Source organism: Pyxicephalus adspersus, chromosome 8 (genome assembly GCF_032062135.1).
Source record: "Pyxicephalus adspersus chromosome 8, UCB_Pads_2.0, whole genome shotgun sequence".
NCBI classification, from domain to species: domain Eukaryota; kingdom Metazoa; phylum Chordata; class Amphibia; order Anura; family Pyxicephalidae; genus Pyxicephalus; species Pyxicephalus adspersus.
Window position 1 is genome coordinate 16,970,222 of NC_092865.1, and position 24,688 is coordinate 16,994,909.

The 24,688-nt window shown below is 37.5% G+C and overlaps 1 protein-coding gene across 2 annotated transcripts in view; it reads right to left on the reverse strand.

Moving 5' to 3' along the window:
• The window catches only part of AGBL4 (AGBL carboxypeptidase 4), a 917,984-nt gene that overhangs the window by 341,665 nt on the left and 551,631 nt on the right, over window positions 1–24,688 (reverse strand). For both annotated transcript variants that reach the window (XM_072419611.1, XM_072419609.1), the window contains exon 6: window positions 19,744–19,783. In XM_072419611.1, coding sequence (XP_072275712.1) covers window positions 19,744–19,783 — 40 coding nt within the window. The remainder of the gene's footprint in view (window positions 1–19,743; window positions 19,784–24,688) is intronic.

Consider the following 24,688-nt stretch of genomic DNA (forward strand, 5'->3'; position numbering starts at 1 on the left):
TGGCTACAAATGTAGAAGACATTCCATCTTGTCAAGAGGTTCACCAACTGTCCCCCAAGTGGCACCAATACAAGCTGGCCTTTAAGACAACCTCTCGGATGTTCAGGAGGTAGTATCACAAGCCCTCATTAGCAACGAAGTGACCTTTGATGGGTGACTATCAGGCAAAGGCCTGTGTTCGATTAGCACAGCAATTTGTTCATTATATTTTGACAAGAACCTGGAAGCGACGCAGACAATTCTGTTATCAAAAGGTCAAGACTTCATCCACTAAGAAGAAAATACATCTGTCATGGAAATTTAGCGCCTCAGTTAATAAACAGTACATTAAACAGGCCTCCGTATGGTCAACAGGATACCAGAGCAGGGATAGAGGATTCTGGAATAATTCGCCCGTGCAGGTCTTAAATCACATGTGATAACAAATTATTTTCTGTGTGTTTTTTCCCTAACCTAAAAATATGGAAATAGCTGCTGACAGCATATTGCCTCAAATTAATTTATAGGCGAGGCAGCGAAAAGCTTTGTGCTGTTCTTTTCTGTGTTTCCCTGAACTAATTATCAGAGCCAAATTCTCGGAAATAATTAGATTTTGTGTTGCCAGATCGAGGTGCTTGCACACAAAGTAGATCTTATCAAGACAAATTTCACGTTAACAAAGCAATGCAAGACTGCAGGAGTGCGCAGGAGAGCTTGTCCCACTGTTTTATATACTGTAAAAATGGCTTCAAATAAGTTTTACTCCCCTTTGATCGAGACGGTGACTCATATTTCACATAACTCTTTCAAAATGAAGAAAATTAAGGCCTTCATCCCCTTGCTTTGGAGACAAGGAAGATGAGGTAAATTCATCACCCCAGCTGCAGCGTTCACATGTAAAATTAATAGGCCTCATTGGAATTGCATTTCATTAACTAATATTTAATTACAATTTTACAATATAAATTAAATGTTCATTAAAAATGCTCTCATTCAGTGTTTCCTGGCTTTGGAGCTTGGGAACGATAACGGTGAAGGATTATAGGATAGTCCTACTTGTGAACAGCTGACTTAATTAGCAGTTTGGTGCTCTATTCTTCGGGGAGGAAACATGTCTTCATTGAAAGAAGCTGACGAAATGGCAGGGTTGGAACTGTGTTCTCTTTCTCCCTAAAAATGTATAAATGCTTAGTAATTAGACATCTGACAGTGGCAGCCAACATCCTGCATAGCCACATATTGGCAGAAACGAGAGTCCCGCCTGGAGCTGTGGTTCCAGCGGGTCAATGAAATATATTGCATGGAAAATCTCACTCCTCCATAAGGGGGACGAGCAAATACTTCTTTAATACATGGTTCTACTGGTCTCAATTCACCTCTTCCGCATTATTTAGACACCACCTGGTTCCGATACAGCTTAACAAGAGGTGAGCTTGAGCGAATTGGTAGGGTTCTCTTGAATACCTGGCCATAAACAGCTCAAACCCTCTCCCATATGTTTTTGTTCTCCTGTTTTACCTCTCTACCACCCCTTTTATTCTTTACAAGTCTTTACTTCACTTGCATATGTTAACACCGCGCATATTTGGTGCTTATTCTACATAATAGGTTTGTGAAGGTCTCCTCCAACTCCAAAACATTGTTTGAGACATTATAAAGATAATTTACTAGCAAGAAACCTATGCAATATAAACTGATTTGAATTCCAGGCACTAAAAAGATTGGATTCATCCATTCACGTAAAGGTTACCATCCAGTTTGAGTACTAAATGCCTTGGAAAGTAACAGTGATCCCATGACTGAGCTGTATATGGATTGTACATATATCCGAGGAGTGGGCAGGAGGTCTTCCTACTACGGGCTGCCTGCGGAAAACTACAAGGGGGTGGATACAAGACTAAGTCACCCAATAAAATGAGAGATAGCAAAAATGAAAGCGACCTCCCACTTGGACTGATTTCAATTGAAGGATTAGTTATAGAAGTTGACCTCTAGTCCAGGTTCCAGTCTGATATAATGTGAATGCTGGTGGAACTTTGTCTTGTGTTTTTAACTAGAGTGCAGAGGAGCTTTTTTACAGCTTTGGCAATAAGCCTCAAGTTAATGGCCTAGCACTGGGCATTTGAGTGGTGAACAAATTTATTTTGAAGTTCACTGATCTTGAAAACCAGGGATCAGGGGTCATTTCAAGTATTTTTGCCTTGTATTAGTATAACACCATGAAAATAAATAAAACAGTTCAGCTTTTGATGAACCTAAAATCTCAAGGTGTGGTGTTAAGCTCAAAATAATTAAAATAATAATTAAAATAACTAAAAAAAAGAAGAGGGGGACACAGTTTGTTATAGGTAAGGCCAATTTAATTCTAATAACTTAAGGCTGATGGCTTCTTTTACAGCCATTTCTAATCAGAATCTGGTCCTTCCAATTCCCCCGATCAGTAGTATAGATAAGTGTTTCTCAAGCAGGGTTCCTCCAGAGGTTGACAAGGGTTTTCTTGAGCAATGAGGTATATGTGCCTCTTAGGTCAGTTTAACTGACACCAATGATCTTTTTGGCTATCTATAAGGGTGACTTTCTTCCCAATGGCCAGCAATGTAAGAGACATTCTTCCCACTGATCACTACATTAATGTACTGTGAGCTGTGGATATTGTAATTGTAGAAAGATACACTGGAGACCTGAAAGTTATTTCAAGGGTTCCCCAATGTTAAAAGGTTGAGAAACACTGGTACAGAGTATCTCCAGTATAGACGGAAGCAGTCCATAGCTGCTCGGTATCTGGAGCTACAAGTGATCTCCAAGCCTGAAGTCAGAATTAATTATATCTCTACATTAGCTGCAGTCACCCATCACAACTAATCCGTACACTTCTCTTACTGACACAACAAAGGTGAACTGAAATCTGACTGCTTACCATTTAACTTTTAGACACAAAACACTCATAAAGAAAAGTGCGAACCAAAGTGCAAGCTCTGGTCACACCATAAATTGCAAAACAGTAGTTTACAGGACATGAAAAATGGGAGGCATTAGGCTTTTATTCTCCAGCTATAACAAAACTAATTAGTTATAAAACAGACTCTATTGCCTTCATTAATCCAAAATACACCACTAACATTATACAGCGTGCACTATTGTAAAGTGCTGGGAATCAGGTTATTAGTGTAGCAATAAACAAGGTAACTTTTTTTGGGCTAAATATTATATTAGTGGAAATTATTTTTCTTTTGTTAGAGGGACAACAAATATATTTGATGGTTGTAATCTGATCAGTTGGCAGCTTTCATTTCTAGCTAAAATGGCTTTGTATGGGTAATGCTTAACACTTAAGCTAGGTACACACGTCTGATAAATGTGGGCGCTGAATGGCCGTGTTTGTGTACAGCGAAAATCTGACGTGTACAGTGGTACTCCTACGTTGTTCATCAATCCACCATGGTGGAAAAATTGGGACCAAATGCTGCTCCCTTCTATAGCGTTCATTTATTCATCTGTCTCTGGAAACTATCATAAAAGAGTGTTTCCAGCAACAATCCTCTGACATCCATTGGATGTTTTTACAGGCTTTAGGCATGAATTCCAGATTTTTAGATAGCAAATAATGATTTACCTTAATAGATAAAAAGTTGTGCTGTTATGCTGTATCTCATTACTTACTTGTATTGTATACATTTGTTACATATGACATCTTTGATTCAGTTTACCATTATTTTTAACTCAGCAGCTTTTATTTTTCTGAGTCACCCCTGCAATATAGTTTTATTATTTGTTGATTCTTCCCGTAGATCCATTATTTTTACACTTTCAGTAATAGGTTGACAGCACTAAAGAGAATTTATGCAGCCGCGTTTTCCATACCCAACTTTGCCTAATTTAAAGAGTCTGCCCCTCTGGTCAGATCTAAGTTTTTGTTCCTCTTTCTTTCTCAGTTGTCTTCCTTTAGGACAAATATATATACCGTATTTTTCGGACCATAAGACGCACTTTTTTTCCCCCTAAAGTAGGGGGAAAATCAGGGTGCGTCTTATGGTCCGAATGCATATTTTTTTACTTACCTGTATCCCCGCCGGTCCCCGCAGCCAGTGTCCTCCTCTTTCATGGGCGGGCACAGTCCGGAGCGTCTAATGGTCCGAAAAATACGGTATATATATATATATATATATATATATATATATATATATATATTCTTTGAGCTACAAAGCTCGCTCTTCTTTACCTTAAAAAGTTTGGAGAACTATATAACATTGTCACCCTGTGCACAGGTTAGTCTTAGATGGACAGGTAAGGTAGTTTAGAATGGACCTAAACTAAAATTTTTGCTTTACATAAAAGGGTAGACAACCTTTTTATATAAGGTAAAAATTACCCTCTTTTTTAGGGGGAGGAGGTTTAACTTTTATTAAAAAATAGGTAAAGACAGAATGGGAGCGCAGAGCCTCCAAGGATACATAAGTCTTGGATTCCAGGAGGCTTCTGGCTGCTCCTTTTGTGCATGCCCAAACTTTTTCTTCAATGGGAGTAAAAAACGTGCATGCACAGTGAGATTGGCATTTATTTTCCCCACCTACATCACTCGATCTCCAGCCTGCACAGTATGAGATTGGGTGACCTAGGCAGAAGAAGAAAGAAGAGCAAAGATGATGGCGGCAGGGACAAAGGAGGATACCACAATGACGCAGGACCTGATCCACAAATCCTCTGGAGGGATGGACAGATCTGCAAAGGTAAAGTTTTTTTTTTTTTTTTTTTTAGTTTACTTTTGCTTTAAAGCAGAACTATAGTTCTGCAATGAAATATTTACAATCAGACAGCTTCATTATTGTGGAAGGGGCAGGCAATGTTCCTTGAGGATGTCAATATGCTTCCTAACAACCCTTCAGCTGCTATGTGTCCCACTCCGCACCAAGTTGGTTCATCAAGCAGAACTTTCATTTAACTGCAACACTTTCCTGGAATATAGGATGGTCCTATGCATGTTTTTATTTCAATAGAAAAATACATAAAGCATTACATGTTATCACTAACAATCCACCAATACAAGCTATGAAAACCACATATGTAGTGTGTTGTTTTCCATCATTAAAATCCCATCAAATAGGAACTGCTAATACGCACCATCTAATTAGACTGACCTCCTGTAAATGTAACTGTTTTGTAAACAATAAAAAAGTAAGTATCTGGGGACTTTTAAGGCAAGATGAAGGTAATAGCTAAAATACAAGCATCTTATTTACAAAAAGTTCCTTATAAATATAAAATTCCATCACTCTGACACAGATATAACCAAGAGTGCTCACATATACAGTCTCCACCTTATGAGGTTGTAGTCCTATACTATACTAAATCTTTACTTATCAACACATATATAAATGGGCATACATTCATCTCATTATTCAAATCAATAAAGAGATTTTTAGGCAACCTCACAACTCATAATTTCCCTACGTGTTTCACAGATACAAGTCCGCTTCATCAGGAAATGCGAATGGAGACATATAGACAATACAATTTATTGAAGTTCAGGAACAAATTTGTATCCAAAGCCAAATGCCCCGCACAGGATAGGGTTTATAGAGGGATATAGAGCCAGAGATATTAAGGTATACAGGTGGCAGGGTTCCCAATGTTTTACCAGCTTGACATAATTTATATTATACACGTTTTTTGCGCCAAATGAGTATACTGCAGATGTATTAAACAATCCCTTACAATGCCATCCAAAAGATGAGATTCAGAGATTGCAGTTGGCCACGGCCACAAAAACAGCCGTATAATGGTAATCGGATGCCTGTCACACTGTTTTGTAATCAAATGGCTGTATGAATGTAAAGGGTAACCAAAAAACATTGATTTCAATTTTCTTTAAACTACCAAACGGGCTCTAGCAGAGCAGCAAAAGGATTGTGACTTCAGTCTGAATTTCAGGGTCCCAGCAAAGAATGGGTGATTCTGCTACCTCACATCAAATTCATTCTTTTATCTTTCCATTAAATTTAATGTCATTCATAAATAAAGAGCCGTCACTGCCAAAATAGCCCTAATGCCATTTAGCATGGAAATGGCATTTCAGTCTGCCTTACATATTTATACTTTACAGATTTTTATGGAGACAATAAAAACCATGCATGCATCAAGCATTTTATCCACTTGTGTTTAAAATCTGAATTTTGTTTACTGGCACATTACCCAGATCAGCTGGCAGCTCCTCTCAGCTTTTATCCTAATCTATTACTTAAATTGTACATACAAACACGGCATCTCAAACTGTAATATCAAAATACTTTCATATTCACTTTTTTTTATTTTTATTTATTTTTTAACCACTTCTGGTAGAGAGGTAAGCAGTAAAAGTTTTTCCTTGTTTCCTTCCTTTTTAAAGCAGAATTAAAATTATGATTTCCTTGCTGTTCCAATAGATTTGGCACACTATTTTTAATTCGAGACCATAATTGCTTTTCATAAAGTAGCACCTGAAATAGCTAAATTGAGGTAATTTAAGTCTCCTGCTGTTTCAGGAATTAGATTCCACTGATTTTTTTTTATGTATGAAGAACAAGGAAAAAGCTTCTAACTGCTATGAAAACAAACCAGGAAGACTGCCCAAAAGATAAATTGACAGTACGCAACAGCATTTTTTTCTTTTTCATTTGTACAGCTTCCTCCAAACTGCATAGGCTTTAACTATGGAGAATGACTGCCACCAACACCAATGCACCGTGAAATGGTAGTAAGTAGGTTTTTAAATGACGGCATTTCTTTGGGAAAAAGGCATGGAAAATAACTATGTGAGCAATAGGGAGTAGGGAAACAGGTTTGTAATTTGCAGTATGTTATGCAAGACACCTGTTTTAAAGGAAATAATGAAGGTTATATCTTTTTAGTGAAATTTTCTTTTAATTTAAACATGATCAAAACAGCCTATTCCCTTTATTGCTAGTCCTAGTTAATACAGAATGCAGCTGGCAGCCTGCCCTTATTTGTATAGAATCTCTCATTGAACACGAGCTGTGACTCAAACCATATTTTTGGCTGGGGTTCTGCTTTAATTACATTAATTGATGAAACTTGGTTTCGCAGCTGGTCACTTGTAGGAGGTGTTAATAGCATTTAATCAGCACGAGCAATCAACGCAAGTCTGCCGTCTCCGAACAGCAAGTACGGAACCGCTAAGTGAAGGTATTCTACTAATCAATAGCCCAGAACAAACAGCTAATTATTCATAATCTGAAAACCATCCCGGAGTAAAATACCATTCTTATGAGCAATAACATTGATCTTTGCACAGATGCTGGGTCCCCGTTCGGCCATTAGCATCCAATGAGTGCCATCTTTGTGTCATACTAAATCTAACACTGTCAGGATAGCTGGTTGTGATTTGGTGTGTGGAGCAGAGTCGGCTCTACCATATACCCTTCTGCATAACCAAAGTTATGGTCAAGCCTTTGCATATAAATAACCCGGAAAAGATTTGATTTTTATTACTGTCACCTTTTAAATGAGATGTCCTTAGATAGATCAGTAATGGTAAGCCACCCTAAGTTTTATGCATTAAAGTATTGAACCATTTGCAAAATGCAAGAGGACAATAATAAATACAGGGGACTGAAACACTTCCTGACAACCTTACATGCTTATCTATTGGCACCCTATATTCCTGGGGCAGATCCATTTCCTCTAACACAGTATTGTCAACCAGGATTCCTCTAGAGTTTGCTTGCGCAATGAGAAATTTGTGATTCTCAGGTCAGCTTCTTTAAGGTTGACATTGTTCCCACTGGCAAGCAATGTTGAAGGAATTCTTTCCACTGACTACCATGCTAATGTAATGTGAGCTGTAGATATAATAAGTATAGCAGGGGGTCCCCAGAAGTTATTTCAAGGGTCTGCCTATGTTAAAAGGTTGGGAAACACTGATTTATCATTTTAAAGACAGAAAAAAGATACACTTGGATAAGCTCATGTCCTGCTGATTTTCCTTCATTGGCTTTCCCAAAACACTGCCTTTAGGTCCACCCAAATCTCTATCCCCTTTGTTGCTACCCACAAAAAAAAGTAAGTACAGTGTCCAAAATACTATCAGGCAGGCAGCATTCCCATTGTTTGGTGATTATTAGGGGCGATTGTGTGTGAGGCTTTTCCCAAGGTTGGATTGGTCCCCCAATGGCCAATCCAAGTTTGGGAAATGGACCACACAGGGGCCAGAGACTCAAGACATCTCTCCACAGCCCAGCAAATCAGCATGCAACATTCACATATGTGTGCTGACTGGCTGGTGAGGCTGCCAGGTAATTGGACAAAACAGTACATACTGGTAAAGGAGTTTCTGGCCAGTATAGAGACAAAAAAAGCAGTACTATACTGCCAAAATGGTTAGGAGAAGTGTCAACATTCGAATCTAAACCAATGTGAACCCTTTTACCATACATACCAGGCAGCTGCTGCCCACTATGTATAGAAACATACTCATAGGGAACTCTGCCCTGTTTAGAGTTGGGGGGCATCACCCCTAACAGTCACCAGCTAATGGGAATGCTGCCTGCTAGTTTTTGGGACAATGTGCTTTCTGTACCAACTGGTTACAAGCTTGCAACTAATGAAAATTTGCAACTGCAAGCCTGCCCCGTGAGCCTTCCTGCTGTGTACATTAAGCCAAGGGTGTACAATGAACAAGCTAATTGAAGTCAGCAGTCGTTTTTACCTTTAATAGAAATGACCCAAATATCAGATGCTTAGTTCAATTTTATAATTGTCCTGAACCCAAACAGTAACACTACCTTTGAGGCTCAATGCACATCATGGTATAAGCACTGGAAATACATTGCTATGCATGGTACTGCATAGACCAAAAATATTATTTTAGGTGTTCCCTATACCTCTGTAAATCTTCATTTGAGTTCAGGTCAATTTTAACACTCCCATTGTTACCAAGAAGCTAAAATTTTAGTTTTGGATAGGCTGACTCCTCACATTGATAACATTCAACATATTTTTATCAGCTTTTTTTTATTTGTGAATGTCACAAGACTGCCTGCTATAGTGGATAAACCTTTATTTAAAGTTTAGTTGCCCTGAAAAAGGTGGAAATCATGCCAGCTTGTGCAGGGCATTCAGGTCAAAAGAATTCATTTGTAATAAAGGTGAACTGGCAGTTGGAAGATAAACAGCCAGTAAGACAGAGCCAAAAGAACAGTGGTCGTAAGGTAAAAAAGCCTTATCTAATTTTCCTGTACCACAATTAATTCCTACTGACCTTTCAAATATGTATCGGTTAGACTTAAGAACCTTGAAGAAAAGAGACACTTAAATTGCTGGAGCCAAGCTAATGCAGGGGTTTAAAGGAGAATAACTTTCTTACTACATACACCGCAGTTTAGCTTTCAGCACACCTGCAGCTTGTGAACCCCAAGGTGCAGAGTATGAAAATCTGGGTGTCCTGTACCAGAAGTACTACAACTTTCCAGCTCCAAAAGGACAGAATGCAATATATATATATTATACATATAATACACAATATATATATATATATATATATATATATATATATACAAAAACAGGATTGACGTGCAAACGTCTCTATGGTTTTAGTAGTGGTTTCCTACTTCTATAGCCACTAGTTCTACTTATACCAGGGAGTCTAATAAAAGAAAAAACTATAAAACCAGAATCTTTCATGCAAACCTTACAAAATCTGAAATGTCCTCCACTGGCTTTCAAAGTCAAACCAGCAAAGTGAAATTATTTTGAATGGGAAGGACCTGTATAAGTTCTCATGACTGGTTGCATTAAGCAAAGGGATCTCCAAGAGATAACCCAACTGCTTTCCACGTCACAAATGTTTAAATGCTTTGGCTGATGTATGCTATAGTGATCACATAGTGGTTTCCGGTCTCAATGGTACATTTATGGTATCTTTTCATCCTTTTTAACTAAACCTCAGCAAGCCTTGTGTGATTATGATTCCCATTAGACTAAAATAGGGATTCACAGTCACTGGGGTGGAGGAAAACATCTCAAAATGCTCAGCCTAGTGATCAGGAAGTATAAATTTAACTTTGGTGATAATGTCGGTAGTATGTGTCATATAACTCATTATTGTTCCAGGAAATTACAGGAAAATGCTCCTACTTTCTGCTCATCTAAAAAAGCACTCAAAACCCATTTTTTCAAACTAGCCTACCCCTCTTCTTCCCTCTTTTCAAACCCTCACTACTTCCCACCACTCCATATCTTCCCTTCTTTTGTGTGTTAATTCCCCCACCTCCTAGATTGTAAACTCTTCATGGCAGTGTGCTCTCCTGATCCGGTGTCATTGTCTATATTTACCTGTCATTTGCAACCCCTATTTATTGTACAGCGCTGTGTAATATATTGGTGCTATATAATTCCTGTTTATTAATTTTAATAATAAAAATTTTTATACTAATACCACATAAAGCCAAGTTTGATAAGACAGAAACCAGCAAACCTAAACTGACTCCCATAATGCCACTCACCCATCCAATTGTGTTCTCAAGGCCCAGGGGCCAAATATTGTAGTTCTTCCCCCAGGTTCCTTTTCTTGACCATTACTACCCTGCCCATGTGAGTACCTTATTAAAAGTCAATGTCAAAACTTTTCTAGATTCATTAGAAAAAATGTGAAGATTACTGGTTAACACCAACACAGACAAAACAAATAGTTAGGCAATTTATTTTACAAAGGAAAATCGTATTTTAGGAGACCCATTTTCTGCTTGATCTTATGCCAGGATGCAAGCACCAACAAAACATAGGATCCAATTTAAATATATTTTGTTCAGGAATAAAACATTTATCCAAAGAAATCAAATTAGCAAAATGTAAGAATCTTAACCATAACCATATGCTCTGATAAAAATAACCATATGAAAATATTGCCACATTCTAAAACACTAAGCAGCATGGCAGGAAGTGATTACACCAAAACCTAGTTGCAGCAGAAGAAAAAATATTTTTAAATATACAATAGCTATTATTGGTTCTTGTAAAGATTTTTTTCTGTAGTTCTTTTAATCCTTGTTGCCACATTATCCAAATATTTAGACGCAGCTTTTGGTTGTCTAATGAGCACATCAATTACGACAGTCATGAGAAGGATAGTCCTCTTAAAGGTTATTTGAAGGGTGACGGTTATCATACTGCCTTTATCCTGCAGATCTGTCTTTCTGAAAGCATTTGACCTTTTAATAGAATCCGAGAAAACAAGAATAAGGAATAGGAGTTAATTTGGAACTCCATAATGCAACAGAAAAGATGAAAGAGCATTCAAATCGATAGCGGAACAATAACAGGTTGATGAATGTTTGCGCCCAATTTACTTGTTTGGCTAACCGGATTTTGAATAGTTTTCAAAGCCCATATTCTCTGTGTGGTGTGAAGTATGTATTATTGTGTCCAAACAAAGCCAGACGATAATCATTACGGAGTGCTGAAAAGGTCATCTCGTTAGAAATGTCAGCTTTCAATGGCAAGCGCTGGACTTTCATGCCCAAGTATCCAATTAATGGGGCATGCCGAGGCTCATGGAAACATTGAGGTGACCTGGAGAAAGAATTCTGCAAGTGCAAGATTGTAGGCATAACAGTTGAAATAAATAAAAAGAAAACTTTCAAAAGTTCAAGGTGAATTCTTCTAAAGATAATTCCACAACCACTAATTTACTTTGTGGGTGAAGTTGATGTTCTAATAAGAATGCAGCTAAACTTGATGGAATCCAGGACTAGCATCTCCAGCCCTTGTTAGAAGCACTGTGGTGTCCCACTGTGGTGGCTTGTGTCATATTCTGGAACCTTCTCAACCAAAGTAAACCATTAGTTAAAATTCAACTTTGACTAAAACTTATGGCTTTATACATCTTCAAGAGTTAGAAGGTTTTCCTCAACGAAACATCAAAATTTACCATTCTGTGCCATCTGCGTAGCCAATAAAAACATCCTATTTTCAAGCACGTAAAGATGGAATAAAGAAATGTATGGGAAATCCAGATGGATGCAACTAAGCAAAATTTAAAAACTGATATCGGCAAAAATACATATTTTCTTACATTTGTTCACTATTTCCTGAACTTAACTTGCTGAAATAACAAGCTCATTGCAAAGCCCCTGAATTGCTAAAGCTACTAATGGGAACATTTAATGCATGTGACATGTGTATCTTAAATCAATGTAAAAAAAAAAAAAAGTGCTTTTTGACCAAAATTGCTAAAAGTAAGTTGTCAAGGAAAAATTGTGAAAATTTGATTTTTCTTCCATGGTGAAAGTAGAATTTTTGCGTTAAAATCAACTTCATGTCATGCTTGGGGAGACAGGGCCACTAGGAGGCACTACAGCTTGCACAAAGGTGGTGTGAGCCCTGACAAGGTCTAAGTGGCAACCAGGTCTTCTCCGGAGCCTCTGGTGGTGAGAATGCTGTGCTGCTGGTTACCACCGTGTTGCGGTACTTGGGCACACCAGGGTTGGCGGGATAATACACGGTACTAAATCCCTAAGCAGAACAATTGTCAAGGTAAGCCAGGGTCAAGCCGTAGCAAGCAAGAGAGGTCAGGTCACAAGCCAGGGGTCAATATCAGGGATACAGGAAATAGACACCAGTGACACAGGGGCCACCACAGACACAGGGAACACAGGTGACACTGGAAGCAAAGGTGACACGGTATAACCACAAACAGAGGAACACTGAAACCGCACAAGGGAATTGGCTGGAACCAGCAGACTGGGAAACAAGGGGTAAACACCGGTGCTGGACGGAGGAAACACTGAAATAACCAACAGGTGTACAGGAACTGCTCAGCAGAGCTAGAGGGCTTGGAACTAGTGGAAACATGTTGCACGAATGCTGAGTGCTGTGTCTGAGCTAGCTAAATAGCCAGGGATGATTAGGAGGCTATTTCCTGATTGGCCATCGGGCTGGGCGAAACTGATAAAACTTGGAAGTGCATGCACACTCAAAGTCAAAACTGCCTGCATGCGCAGGAGAAAGGTGCTTTCTCTTTATTGAGTAAGAGGTAAATGTGACACTTCACAACAAATCATCTGCCTATCCCTAAGAGTGACACATCCTGCATGGCTTTTAGGAAGACATATACAGTATGAAAACTGAATACTTGAGTCTTTGAATGATATAAGAGGCTGCTGGGTGCCCCTAGATTTAAATGGGGAGACTTGTCCCCATTCACCTCTAGTGCTGAATGGCTGAGAAAAGGAAAATCCTGATGACGTTTGAGCCATCATCAGGGTTTACCTTTTCTTAGCTATTCACAGAGAGGAGCAATCAGCGGAGCTCTGCTCTCCTGACAGTTCCGCTGTCCTGATTGCTCCCGCAGCCCTAGCAGAACTGTAGTATGTATTCTTGGATGCAGAGCATATACTCCAGCTCTGCTAGGGCTGCAGGAGCAATCAAAAAAGCGGAGCTGTCGGGTGCTGGTTATTCAGTTATCTGAGTTCCGGATAACCAGGGTTCTACTGTATTTGGATTAAAGCACCACACTCCGAAGCTTTGGAAAAGTATGTTGTGAATTTTATTTTGTATATGTCATCAGGTTACCAGCAAAAACTGATAAACTGTTGTGTTTCAGGGTTGAGGAGTTCCCAATCCCAAAGGCTAAAATAACAATATTTAATTGTGTTCATGTGTACTGTACATTATTGTTATTATGGTCCCGATCATATATACAAAATAGGTTTTTCCAAAACTTCCATGTGGTGCTTTAAAACCAATACCCTTCAGCAATGACAAAAACAGGATTGTTGGGGGCTAGATTGCTAACATGTTTGTATGCCCCAATAAGGCATAACTTCTGGTAGAAAAGGCTTTTCAATGGCACCTCTCTATAACACAAGGACCAGTACATTGAATATTCAGGAGAAGGCGTCAAACAAGTATTAGTCAAGATTACAATACAAAATGCTTCAGGTGGTCCGAGGATCCAACTTCACCCGTCTACAATATTACAGTAAAAGTACAAATAAAATAAGTATTATAATGGTATAATACTTACTGTAGGACATGGGACAGGGGTTCCAATATGTTTTTATTTATTTTTATTTTTATTAAGTTAATAAGGGTGATACATTACTGAGCCATACATTACTGAGTCTGCTTATTGGAGGCACAATTTAAAAGTATAAAAAAGATGCTCACAGTGCAAACAACTCCCGCATAGCCTTTGCAGTTCACTGATTTTACTTGTTGCTCTTTAATGTAGGCTGAACTGAATTTTAGAACAGAAAAACCTCCTTACTTATTCTTGCAACTGGTATGAACCCTGACAAATTCTGAAGAAAAACCTCAGATATCATTATCATATTAAAAATATGAATATACTCAGAGTGGATTATGCATGTCCACGTTCTAAATTTTCTACATTTTATGGCAGTAACAGGGCATTTAAAGAAAAATATATATTTTTGGTGCCTACAAACATCTGATCATAGGGACGTTTGTCACTAATAGCTGAATGTCATCATTAGTTTTATTGCTGGGAAAGCGTTCGGCATACATTAACTTGATTACTTAATACTGAATGCGGCTAAAAGGAACAAAATGCTTCTCTATTGCCAAGGGGTGGAACATCTGTCAAAAGGAACGTAGACTGTTAATACGCAGAGTAAATTCTGGGCAACGCTGTGTTTTGCCTTTAAAAGAGAAACTACAACCAGGTACAAAGCATGTTGTGATTAGGACTAAAATGCTAATTTACATCATGCTACTCTCATTATATATATGCAATGAGCCTGATTTATTAAAGTTAATAAAGACTGGAGAAGACAGACTATCATAGGTGAACCTGGGTGATCGAGCAAAATCTTTTGCTATTCCTTGGCAAATGTTTTCAATCCTGGACCATTCCAGGTTTGCTAGATCACCCAGGTTCTACCATAATAGTCAATCTTCTCCAATTTTGGAGAGCTTTAAGAAATCAGACCCACTGTATATCAAAATGTTATTTGAATGTGAGCAGTGGTAAGAGGTATGTTCCACCAAAGGAAAAGACAAGAGGGTTCAAAGCCAGTGTTTAGCCCAGCCTAAATTAAAACTGAGAGAATGATATGAGACCAATACTATACACCCATCATGATATAAGAGGTGCCAAAAACTGATTGATGACAATTTATTTAAAATGTAGCATTTTAATAATCATAATGGCAGTTGCTGGCACCAAGAGTAAGACTGTACTAATGAGTACTAATATTACTCATTAGGCCTGATTCATTAAAGTAGGCTTTTGTGGGGCAAGAGTATGTTTGATATTTGATATTTGAATGTGAGCACCTGTTTTTCATACTGTATCAGATCAAGAGTCTCACAACTTATCAGCTTACTGCCTGCATCATGGAGTTTCAGATTGGTTATTTAGCTGCAAACATTTATTATAGGAGTCATCATTGTAATATATTCTTCTTTAAATAATAGCACAATGGGCCTGATTTATTAAAGCTCTCCAAGGCTGGAGAAGATTCCCTTTTATAAGTGAAACTGGGTGATCCAGCAAACTTGGAATGTATTTCTTAAGTCATTTGCCAGCAATTTTTTTTCAATCCTGGACCAGATCCATTCCAGGTTTTCTGGACTACCCAGCTTTACTGATGAAAGATGATCTTCAGCCTTGGAGAGCTTTAATAAATAAGACCCAATGAGTAATATTAGTACTCATTAGTACAGTCTTACTCTTGGTGCCAGCAACTGCCATTATGTTTATTAAAATGCTAAATTTAAAATAAATTGACATCAATTAGTTTTTGGCACCTCTTATAACATGATGGGTGTATATTATTGGTCTTTGCATTGGCTCTCCTACAGAGTTTGGGATAGGCAGGCAAGACCAGTAACATATACCTAAAGATTGCTCTTGCTGATGGATCACGTTCCAACCCTGGGTAACAATGTTCCACCAATATCCACCTCACCTTCAGGACTAGAAACTGTTGTGAAGTTATACAGAGGCCTCAAATATGTACAATATCGGGAATCTACAGAGATCACCAGACCAAGAAAAAAAAATTCCAAAAAATTGGTAATAGTAGTATTCACCTTTACAGCCAACGCTGAGTATTCTTATACCCAAGCAATACTAAAGGAAACATTCCACATACAGGAGAGAAGATAGGATGTAGCAAATGAAGTGTGCACCACCTTTTATGTATTCTTAACCCTAATGTTTGCCTCCTATGAATCGCTGGTTAGTTGAACTAGCAGCAGTGGCATCACTGGCAAAGTGAGGTCACACCTAGAAAGAACAAAAGCCTTGCAAAGACACTGTATTGCCCCTTAACAACCGGCTCATGGACTTTAGCACAAAATATGCAACAAATACAATATTGGGTATATTGGGGGTAAGAACAGGAAATAATGGGTAAAGTGGTCAAAGAAAATGAATGACAAATAAAAAAAAAACTTTAAATATTTTAGTAAATTGGACGTCATAAGAATACATTTGATTCGGGTACAGGCTGTCCCTTTGAACAAATATATCAGATAGAGCAAGATCTCGGTGCTGAAGACATACATTGGTAATGTTGTCATTGCCAAGTTATCAGCAGAAGAAAGTCCATGGTTTTGGCACCTTCTGAGTAAATCTTTGACTCTTTAGCAAAAAGCAGTGTAGAATTGGGCACTCTGGGTACTGACCTGTGCCAGGTCACAGCAGATAATTACTGGAAATGGCACCGACTGATCTCATATTAATGCCGAACTCCAACCTAACAGCTAAATACATTTGAAATACATATGTTCATGTTTCATGTTTCTTATGTGCCAAAATATTCTTTGTTAAGTTTAATATAAATTATTATTATTCTGCCGCATAACCAGCAGGATGTTATCAAATCTTCTATCTTTGCACCACCCAGCACCTACACTATGGGCCTGATTTATTAAAGTTCTCCAAGGCTGGAGGGGATACACTTTTCATAGTGAAGCTGGGTGATCCAAGAAACATGGAATGGATTTCTTAAAAGAAATTTGCTATTTGTTAGCAATCCTGGACCAGATCCATTCCAGGTTTGCTGGATCATCCAGCTTCACCGATAAAAGCGTAGCCTCTCTAGTCTTGGAGAGCTTTATTTCCCTCCCTAGAGGTAACCCCGAGTGTGGCTCGGGGTAGAAAAAAGTTGCTAAAAGTGGTAACCCCGAGTCACACTCGGGGTATGTAAACCTTTGGGAAGGTTAGTAAATAGAGCCTTACCTGATCCGCCGGTGTCCCGCAACGTCCAGCGCCGCATTCTCCATCTTCTTTCTTCTTCCTGCTTCTGCACACGATGAGTAACCGGGGAGTTCCTGGTGATGGTGCGTGTGTACGTTGCCGGCGGGGTGGGAAATTCAAAATCCATTTGTATTGGATTCAATCCAAAATAACTATATTGAATGCAATACATTGGATTTTTATGTGTAAAAGCAGTACATTGTTTTCAAGAACATTTATTTTACAGTATATATAATAGAGTATATGAGTACTCTATATATGAGTATAATGTGTATTTTTTTTTTTTAATTTAAAAAAATTAATTTTTTTTTTTAATATATAGATTTTTTTTATTTATTCAATTTATTGTTTTTACATGATTTTGTGTTTCAAACTTTATTATACTCATACTGTTATATTATACTGTAAAATAAATTTTCATGAAAAACAATGTACCACTTTTAGACATATAAAAACGGAAAGAAATGAACCGCTAGGGAGGTTAAATCAGGCCTTATATCAAAACACTATTCAGATCATCAATGGGCAGCATCTCCTGGAAGCATGTTTGCAGTGATAGACAACACCCTGTAATGTAGAAAACATAATTGGCCCTCTGTTCTGTCCCACCCTTTCTGAGATCTTTTCTGCTGGGTTTCACCAAGCCAACTTTAATACAGATCCAAAAAAAATGTACCTATTTTTATATTATTTCAAACCACTGATAAAGAATTCAAGTCAATATTTCCTCTCTGCTTTAATAGGTTGGCCATACATTACTAGACAGAATCATTTTTACAAATAAGTAGCAGAAATAGTTAAACAACATATTTCTCATTCATACAGCCCCCCTTCTGAACCGGATATGACCTAAACAGACAAAATCAATCATTAATGTACTGTAATATGGGAAGTGTATTTTTTTAAGCAGATGACAATACTTTGGACAAATAGAGATAGAATCACTGTAGAGGCAATACGGAGTTGGGAGGTATTATTGTTTTAAACAGGATTGGCATATTTAATGTATTTATTGAATTTAAATCATGGAAAGAAGGACAAATAAGCAATCATATGTATTTTAAAGTAAATATATTGCATGATATAAAAAACTACACAGAAAATGCTGACGTGTGATATTGGAGCTGAATAATAAATCACAGATACACTCTTTTGTGATATTGGAGTCTAATATTAAATTATAGATACACCCCTTTGCTCTATGTCCTTTTTAAATATGGGAAGGGTAATCATTATGTGTTATGGTGCCCAATATCAAAACCAATAAGATTTCTCATTTCTTTAATTAGTAATCTCTTTTGTGATACAGAATGGTAATCATTATAATATCGATCATATACAGGGTCCCAAATATATATACCGATGTATTTTATAGCATAGTTATCTCCATAAATCATTATGTCACTTTGCTGGTCTTCGGTCTGGCTAAATGATAATGTTCATATATGTATTGAATTTATTAGCGTAGGTTGCACTGCCACAGAAATAGTATTTAAAGCATCTCTTTAGCTTAACACTAAGGCTTGTGGACAGACAGTAGACAAGTTGATCTGCAAAAATCTGTTCCTGGATGTTGCAGTCAGCAATCCAAGAGGAAACAGAGAAGTACCATTAGAGATTGCTGAGTTTGCCCAGCAACTTCTTCTCTCCCTTCACATCCCTACATAAGCTGAGGGAAGGGGGACACCATAGAGCAGGGGACGCCAACCTTTTGGTCATCACAGACCACCAAATTTACGGAGTCCGGACTGCACATGTGCGGGGAGCCATTTGTCACTCAAATGGGAAGAAACCCACAGAGTGATGGCATGATACCAGAACCTGCCCACTCTCCAGAGACACAACCCACCACCCTGAGCCTGCGATCCATACAGCAGACATGGTCAGCGGCACTGGCCGGTTTGCCCCCACCCAGCAGGGTACTTCGCCTGATCCCGGTGGGAGGTGAATTGGCCAGAGCCCCGGAGCACCAAAATTTTCTCACGGACCACCGGTTGGCAACCACTGCCATAGAGGGTCACTACATTGACATCAGAAAGTATGTCTGGAAGTCATTAAATGTATTATAATAAGCTTCTGGAAGGCCTACATATGTGGAAGGTACCGCACATTGATAAATTGACGGGGGATTGGTTCCATCATCTGATAGAACACATGGTGGTCATCATACCTTGACAATTAAAGCTCAATGGACTACAATATGGGATCCTGCTTAGGAATATATTGGAGTATGCTGAATTTCTGTAAGCAAGTTTTTTTTATTCTGCTGCATTTTTACATTTATAAACCCCATTACAATACATAAGACTAATGTTATTCCATTAAATATTTAGAAAATTTTCAGGTTCATTTTTCCTGAATTGCATAGTAATCATAATGCACAATTGTGTACGTTTTACTATTTTGGATGTCTTATTTCAATTTTTATTAGTGAAACACAGAAATTACCAAACTTTAAGAGTGTCTTATTGATTAGACATATTGATCATTCCAAGAAAATGTTTGTTGGCCACAGGTGTTGAGTATATTGTTTGGGTACTCACCGGGGTTGGTAATGGTAAGAAGATCAAGTCTTCTCTGTTGCTGTAAAAGAAGTGAAATAAAAAATAAAGGTTAATAAATATTTCTCCTTAAAACGAAACAATAAATGCTGATTTTTTTAAAGATTGGAATGAATTGATTTACTTTCTTTGGTGTTCTTACTAGAGTTGTTGAGTCTTGTAAATAACAGTCTTTATACAAAAAAGGAAACAAAAGAAAACATTTGAAAAGGAACCCAAAGCGCCACATATGCAATGTTTTCTATTTAACGTACATATGCATAACCCCTACATATTGCCTTTAACCAAAACAAGTCTGCAAAGGGATATTTATATTTGAAGCTGTACATAGTACATCAATTATAAACTGTGAATTGGGGTCCCATTCACAGATTTCCATTGTGTTGCATTAATAAAACACATTTTCTGTGCAATATCACAGCAGTTCAATTTTGTTGTCAATAAAACCCTAATACATTTATTCAATGTACCCCTGGAATAACAGATTTTACCACTTTTGCCGTAACACATGGCACCCGGAGGTCTCTTGGGGTAAATGGAGGCCATACGTTGCTGGACAAAAGCAACTATATGGTATCAATGGCTGCGTAGAAAATTCTGAATTTGAGGATATTTATGTAGATTTATGAGGGTTCACTTGCAAATAGAACTCCTTATACTGTGAATAAATTTATGGCAGCCATTGTAGCATTCAGGGTATAGTTAATAGCAAGTCTAATATACAGGCTCTGTAGGTCAATAAATCTAATTAAGTCACTGATCAAACCCCTATAACTGTGTTAGTAATTAAAGTGTACCTGTGACTTATTCTGATACAATGATCACCAGCAATGTAGCAGACCCTGTTGGGCAATATATATGATGGATAGATACAATGACCAACAGTAATGCATGGTAGGAGGGAGATAACAAACTAAACTGTGACTACCCAGTCTCTCATTCTTCTATAACATAGCTCCCTAAATTATGGTGCTCATTAGAAAGTCTAAAATTTAAATGAACATGGGTGCAGACCTCTAGAAGTGCCTGTTTGAAAATCTGAGATCTAGTTTTTGCACTGCAATAAGCCTGGCCAATTTTGTTTTCCAAAAAGGTCTCCAGTTAACAAAAATAAATGTCGCTCACTATACTCACCTCCTCTTTGGTTCTGTCACCTGCAGTAACTCTTCTCTGCCACAAGATGTCCTAAGTAATCTGGCTTAAAGACGCACTATCTAGTAGGGGAGTAGACTTACTATGGGGGACAGTGTTGGATCAGAGAAGAGTATTGCAGCAAAATCTACAGTCTTTTTTAAAACTGCTGGGAAATGAATGCTTTCAAATTTCAATAATTTGGAATTATGCTTTTATAATATACCTTATGTCTTAATTTTTTATGAATATCTTAATTATCTCTTTCATTTCTCCACCTCTGGGCCCATACACTATGCCAGGTCTGACAATTGGAATTAAGAGTTATATATTGTATTTAAATATAAAATTGATTTACAAGCAAATATCTTTATAACCCTTCCAAGCAAACATGAAGTCTGCCATCAAATAAGCTGGATTCGCCTATGTATCTACTTTTGAGCAATTTTCCAGATAAATATTATCTGATTGGAAAAATGCACATCAAAAGGAATGAGGCAGGAGAAAATACACATTATTTATTAAGACAGTCCAATTTACAATGAAAAATATAACCCATTTATGCCAGAAGCAGGTGCATTAATTCCTACCGTTAAGCACATAAATATGCACATTTTCTCTATACAAGACGTTGATGAATCAGTAATCACTTTGCTTGCATTTGAATGAACATCTTACAGTATAGCAAGGAAATATTTTTTCCCCTCACTAAAAACCTGAAGGTCATGCTGTGCATATAATTTTTATGAGGTGTCCTCTTGAAATATGTATATATATATATATATATATATATATATATATATATATATATATATATATATATATATATATATATATATATATATATATATATATATATACATATTTAAATGTATACATATATTAGTGTGATGATAGTTTGACTGGAATGTTAGTAATTAGGAAATCATACTAGCCAGGAAGCTAGTATTTCAAGTATGAAGGAGGAGAATGGGGGGTGGGAGAACTAGAAGGTGATAGGTCGGAGATCTGCTTAAATGAACAGAAAGTTACAAATCAAATAATTGGACCAGCTGTAAATAAGTGGATAAGATTAACTCTTTATTGGAAAACCATATTAATTAAATGTACATGGTGGTTTTTTAAATGCCAATTGTCCTGGCACAAAATAACAGGCCTGTAACATTTTCAACTGGATTAAAAGGATTAAAAGAAAGACACAAAGCAATATCTGGCAGGACTTTACAGAATAAAAAAAAACTTTCACAATGGAAATGGATTTGTCTGACTGTCAGGGTGGCGTGCTTTCAGAACAAAACTTCAAGGACCAAAAAGTGACAGAACCACCTAAAGTGGCTTCACAGAATGGCAAAGCCAGCTATTGTAACTCTTTTCTAAATCAAAAGGGATCTCATTCAGCAATTTTTTGCCTTCCTTAAAAGTTCAATGTGAGCAAGAAAATGCAGTGGAGAATAACTGATTTCTCAATTAAAATTCCCTGTAAACACATAACATATACAACATGTTTTATTATTAATTCCTTTAAGACTTATGTACTTATATGATTAAATAGCTATGTATTTGACCTTTATTACTTGTAAACAGCGGCTTAAGCAAATTTCTATTCTGCATCTTCCAAGGTCCGTGACAAATCTAACCCCACCCATGAGCAACTGTTATGCTGTAATATCAAATTTCAATATTAGGTCCCACCCATGAGGTTATCTGAAGAGGTTCTTTATTTGCTGGCAGGTGTATTCTTCCTAAGATTTTCCACTAAACAGACTATCTCCAGAAAATTATTAACTGCAGGAAAAAAAGTAAAGCTGAAGACTGCATCTTCATGGAAATGATCATATTTGATGCCAACAACAGCTCAATGGGGGTCTGGCAAATGTTTTCATTAAAGTTACAGTTCTCCTAAACTTGACTGCAAGATGAGGATTGGAATCCCACTTGAACCCCACTTTACCTGGTTAATGTTAACCAAGATCAAAAATACTTCATTGGTAAACCCAAGGTTGACAGTACAGCTGCATTGTAGAACTAAGATCCAATGGCTTACTACCCAAGAGTTAAAGTTAGCCAACATCTCATTTGACACGGTGATGCCCATGTAAGCCTAAAGAAAAAAGTTGAAGAAGATCCAACATAACCAGGTATTGTCAACCCTACCAAAACTACTTACCCCACCCATAAATATTAATATTATTATTATTATTATTATTATTATTATTATTATTATTAATAATAATAATAATAATAATAATATTAATATTTTTATTATAAATAAAGAGTATTTTCATAGCTCCAACATATTACACAGTTCTGTACATTAAATAGGGAACCAGCTGCATCACTGACCAGTGGTAATGTGCAGGGGAAGCCAAGCAATCTTCAACAATACAAGGACCAGTGGTTCACCTGTCAGAATGGCCCAGCATTCGGGCTCCATGGCAGGCATATAAAGTCAATTGTTGGCATATGATAGCCCCTTTAGGTGTCCGCTGTTTAAACTTGGCAGCATTTTCTTGTTTTTAAACTTTAGCAGAGTTGTTTTTTTTTTTTTTTGGGACTATGAAGATACAGTTCCCTAGGCTAAAGTACTCCTTTTGTTTTACCATTTGATAAAGTAGTTCTATTTCACTCTATATGAGACATTAGAGCTTTATCTTCATGCATTAAAAGAACATTTGACAAGATGTATGTAAAGATATCTTTCCCCATGACCACATATCCATCTAGACAGCCCTAAAACTGGCCGGTGCCCGGAATCCCTTGGCATGCATATTTCAGAAGAAAAGCCGGGAGCAGTTTGTTTTACGAGTGACTCCACATCCCTCTTTCCGTGAGTTACAAAAACACAGGCAGCCTGCGTTATTAATGTTTACTTGGGTATTAAATATATTGTACTCTGGGGAGCTATATGTTCCCATACAGCTGTTACAAAGCACTTCCACCTCTGTATCAGAAGCCAAAAATGGAACAGGCAGAAATCATTACTGCTTCTGCCTTTCAATTATTTTATTACAGGGTCACCTTGCTAGTGTCGCAATGCAGTATATAAATGACGAGAGAGGATTCTGGTAGCAGGAGACTCGCAATGTGTGGCAGCAAAGGCGCCTTCTGTTCAACATTTTGCAAAACCTGTCCACCAGCTATCTTTATAGTTGTGAACTTTCCATATAAACTGACCCTGAGATTTTACACCATATGGCGCCATCTTCATTGGGTATACAGGTAAGAAGGTTTATTGGCAGTGCTCATTGACTGAAGGACCAACTATTAGCTAGACAGTTATATGTTTTTGTATTAGGGACCACAAAGCATTAAAGTCATTTTTAATCACCCCTAACCTTAGTACTGGGTTTACCTATGTGTGCGTTGTTTAAGGGTTCCACATATAGTTTATCTCCTAACAAGAGCTTAGGCACATTTGGCAAGCTAATTGTGGATTTGCCACCAATTTACAAGATGTTTTATAGATGATCAGATCTGCAAATCCAAGTTGAATGTAGAGATAATCTAATTCATTCAATTCAAATCAATTTGATTGAACTAAGGATGCACAAAGTATCCATGAAATCTACAAAAAAAGGGCTCAATCCAACCAGCAATTTTCTCCACTTACCACCATGTCTAAGCAGCTGGTCACGTAATTTGAAAGTATCATTCAGGTGCTATATGTACCTTCCCACACCATTCAAGGGAAGACTTAGATGGTGGGAATCTGTCCCCTAGGAAGGTAGAAATATTTGTTAGGTTGGCCCTGAGTAAAGACATAGTCCCATTCAGACCTCAATAGCTTAAGTCCAGC